The sequence below is a fragment of the Mytilus galloprovincialis genome, chromosome 12 (assembly GCF_965363235.1).
Source record: "Mytilus galloprovincialis chromosome 12, xbMytGall1.hap1.1, whole genome shotgun sequence".
NCBI lineage: Eukaryota > Metazoa > Mollusca > Bivalvia > Mytilida > Mytilidae > Mytilus > Mytilus galloprovincialis.
Genome location: NC_134849.1, coordinates 6,718,469 through 6,722,853, shown reverse-complemented (window position 1 = coordinate 6,722,853; position 4,385 = coordinate 6,718,469). Strand labels below are relative to the sequence as shown.

The window sequence follows — 4,385 nt, the reverse complement described above, 5'->3', positions numbered from 1 at the left end:
CTCGTGAAGTGTCGATTTCATTCGTTCTTCTTGTTAACGCGTTTAACTTTTTTTTATTCGAGCGTCACTGATCAGTCTTTTGTAGACGAAAAACGCGTTTGGCTCAAATACAAAATTGCAATCCTGGTATCTATGAGTTTATTAATCATCTTTCGTTTTTATCAGATCGAAGTGTCTCATTTGGCATTTTAGTCAGTGAAATATTCAAAACAAAATCAGTTGACCTAAATGATATGTTGCAAGGATTTCTAACGTGCAGATACAGTAGAACTCTCTCCACACGAGGCATCGAATTCAACGTCCCACTTCTGACCGGTAATGGCGGCAAATTATACAATACGCCCAATCAAACGTACGTTCCACATTGACTTTAAAAACATAGGGAAACGAATCTGTTCCGTTGGTTGTGTTGATTTTTTATATGTAAGATCTTGTCCTCTAACCGCCGTATTAAGTAATAAATTTTTCATTAGCGGACGTTGTGCAAAAAGACATCTAATGGTTAATGATAAGATGATAATTTAGTGATAATACTAGCATAATGTCAAGTGTTCAGTAAAATGTTGTTTAAACCATCACGGGAAGGTAAATTATTTGATTATAAGATTAGAGAAATCAATACAAATTAGACGAGAAATATAATTTTCTTATATATTCCATGATCACGTATGAAATATTGATTATACAGATTAGACGACAGTTATAAACACAATGACTAATTTATTTCAAAATACATGTTAGTGATGTTTATTTGTACACTGATCTGCATTCACCTTTGTATTTTTCATTTGTACATTACCCCCAAGATCATTGATGTACCAGTGTGATATTTCATGTGTCGTTTAAAATGTTTTCATATCTATACCCACTCAAGACAAAAGGTAAAAACAATACATTATAATTAACCATGCATTTAAAAATCACCGATTTGTTAAGCACACCAACATACTGATTTGTATTTTGTAATTATTATTTTGCACTTGATCCACGTATAAGAGACATCATATGCGTCACTCTTGATTTATGTTTGTATTCAGAACGCGAAGGTGACGTACCAAATTATAAGCTTGGTATCTTTGATAAGTTTTTATTATCGATATATGGAGGTTGATGATTACAATGTCTAATCTATTATATATGTTCTTCATAATGTTGTTAAACCCTATTCAACTAACAGTTTTATAATATTTGTAAATCATACTCTTCTAGCAATCACAAATGGTACACGACTTTTCCTATCACGTAGTCGTAAGTCTGTAACGTTATCTTACAAAGTCTTCACAATGTCATAATAAAATTGAGAATGGAAATGTGGAATGCGTCAAAGAGACAACAACACGACCAAAGTACAGAAAACAGCCGAAGGCCACCAACGCGTCTTCAACACAGCTTAATCTTTCGCATCCGGAGGCGGGCTTCAGCTGGCCCCTAAACGAAAATGTGTATTAGTTCAGTGAGAAGGGACGACAACCTAAACTCCAATTATATTCAAACAGGCTAAACAAAGAGCTGATCTTACATCATGCGTCCTTTCATCTCCATGCCTATATCAACTAATAAGTGTGTTACTTCTGTATGTCCTTTATAACATGTTGCATGTAAATATGACCATTCATCTTCATTTTTTGTTGTAGTATTTACTTAACTATTTAAAATGTCGCCATTTAAATCAAGTGATAATTTCATATTTTCATAATAACCTTCATGAAAAGCTAGATAAAGTGGTTTACAACTCGTATTTCATATGTCATTTAAATTCAAACCGACTTCGATGAATAACTTTTCTATTTCGGTATGTCCAGCAAAACAAGCTGCATATACAGCTGAATTTCCATCTTTATCTGTTAGGGTTATATCTACACAACTATTTAATATTTGGCCATTCAAATCAAGTAAAAATTTCACTGTTTCATAATGACCTTCCTGACAAGCTATATATAGTGGTGTATAACCGTTAGTTGATGTGTCATTTACATTCATACCGACATCGATCAATAACTTTACTATTTCTGTATGTCCAGAATAACAAGCTGCATGTAAAACGGATTCACCATCTTTATCTTTTATGGTTATATCTACACAACTATTAAATGTTTGGTCTTTAAAATCAAGTAAATATTTCACTAATACATAATGATCTTCCTGACAAGCTATATATAGTGGTGTCAAACCATGAGTTGTTATATCATTTACATCCATACCGACATCGATCAATAACTTTACTATTTCAGTTTGTCCAGAATAACAAGCTGCATGTAAAACGGATCCTCCATCTTCATCTTTTATGGTTGTATCTACACGATTATTTAATGTTTCGCCATTCAAATCAAGTAATAATGTCACTGTTGTAGAATGACCTTCCCGACAAGCTAGATATAGTGGCGTTAAACCGTTAGTGGATGTGTCATTTACATCCATACCGACATCGATCAATAACTTTACTATTTCAGTATGTCCAGAATAACTAGCTGCATGTAAAACGGATCCTCCATTTCTATCTTTAATGCTTATATCTACACAACTATTAAATGTTTGGTCTTTTAAATCAAGTACACATTTTACTATGTCATAATGGCCTTCCTGACAAGCTAGATTTAGTGGTGTAAAACCATGAGTTGTTATACAATTTACATCCATACCGACATCGATCAATAACTTTACTATTTCAGTATGTCCAGAATAACAAGCTGCATGTAAAACGGATCCTCCATTTCTATCTTTTATGGTTATATCTACACAACTATGAAATGTTTGGTCTTTTAAATCAAGTAAAACGTTTACTGTGTCATAATGGCCTTTCTCACAAGCTAGATATAGTGGTGTCTCACCATGAGTTGTTATATCATTTACATTCATACCGACATCGATCAATAACTTTACTATTTCAGTATGTCCAGAATAACAAGCTGCATGGAAAACAGATCCTCCATTTATATCTTTAATGCTTATATCTACACAACTATTAAATGTTTGGTCTTTTAAATCAAGTACAAATTTTACAATGTCATAATGGCCTTGCAGACAAGCTATATTTAGTGGTGTAAAACCCTGAGGTGTTATATCATTTACATCCATACCGACATCGATCAATAACTTTACGATTACAGTTTGTCCAGAACAACAAGCTGCATGTAAAACAGACAATCCATCTTTATCTTTTATGGTTATATCTACACAACTATTAAATGTTTGGTCTTTTAAATCAAGTAAATATTTCACTAATACATAATGACCTTCCTGACAAGCTATATATAGTGGTGTCAAACCATGAGTTGTTATATCATTTACATCCATACCGACATCGATCAATAACTTTACTATTTCAGTATGTCCAGAATAACAAGCTGCATGTAAAACGGATCTTCCTTTTTCATCTTTTATGGTTCTATCTACACAACTTATCAATGTTTTGTCTTTTAAATCAATAAATAATTTCACTGTGTCATAATGGCCTTTCTTACAAGCTAGATATAGTGGTGTCAAACCATGAGTTGTTATATCATTTACATCCACACCGACATCGATCAATAACTTTACTATTTCAGTATGTCCAGAATAACTAGCTGCATGTAAAACGGATCCTCCAGCTTTATCTTTTATGGTTATATCTAAACAACTATTAAATGTTTGGTCTTTTGAATCAAGTAGAAATTTTACTATGTCATAATGACCTTCCTGACAAGCTATATATAGTGGTGTATAACCGTTAGTTGATGTGTCATTAACATTCATACCAACATTGATCAATACCTTTACTATTTCAGTATGTCCAGAATAACAAGCTGCATGTAAAACGGACACTCCATTTATATTTTTTATGGTTATATCTACACTACTAATCAATTTTTGATCCTTCAAATTAAGCAATAATTCCACTGTTGCATAATGACCTCTGTTACAAGCTAGAAATAGTGGCGTAGAACCGTTGATTGATGTATCATTTACATCCATACCGACATCGATCAATAACTTTACGATTACAGTATGTCCAGAACAACAAGCTGCATGTAAAACGGACAATCCATCTTTATCTTTTATGGTTATATCTACACAACTATTTAATGTTTGGTCTTTTAAATCAAGTAAATATTTCACTAATACATAATGACCTTCCTGACAAGCTATATATAGTGGTGTCAAACCATGAGTTGTTATATCATTTACATCCATACCGACATCGATCAACAACTTTACTATTTCAGCATGTCCAGAATAACAAGCTGCATGTAAAACGGATCTTCCTTTTTCATCTTTTATGGTTCTATCTACACAACTTATCAATGTTTTGTCTTTTAAATCAATAAATAATTTCACTGTGTCATAATGGCCTTTCTTACATGCTAGATATAGTGGTGTCAAACCATGAGTTGTTATATCATTTACAT

At 32.6% G+C, this 4,385-nt stretch overlaps 1 protein-coding gene across 1 annotated transcript; it reads right to left on the bottom strand.

Annotated features, from left to right (window-relative positions):
* Window positions 1-675: 675 nt before the first annotated feature.
* LOC143054383 (uncharacterized) lies at window positions 676-3,013 on the bottom strand. Its single transcript, XM_076227396.1, has one exon. The coding sequence runs from the start codon at window positions 2,854-2,856 to the stop codon at window positions 1,741-1,743; it is 1,116 nt and encodes a 371-aa protein (XP_076083511.1). The 5' UTR covers window positions 2,857-3,013; the 3' UTR covers window positions 676-1,740.
* Window positions 3,014-4,385: the final 1,372 nt, after the last annotated feature.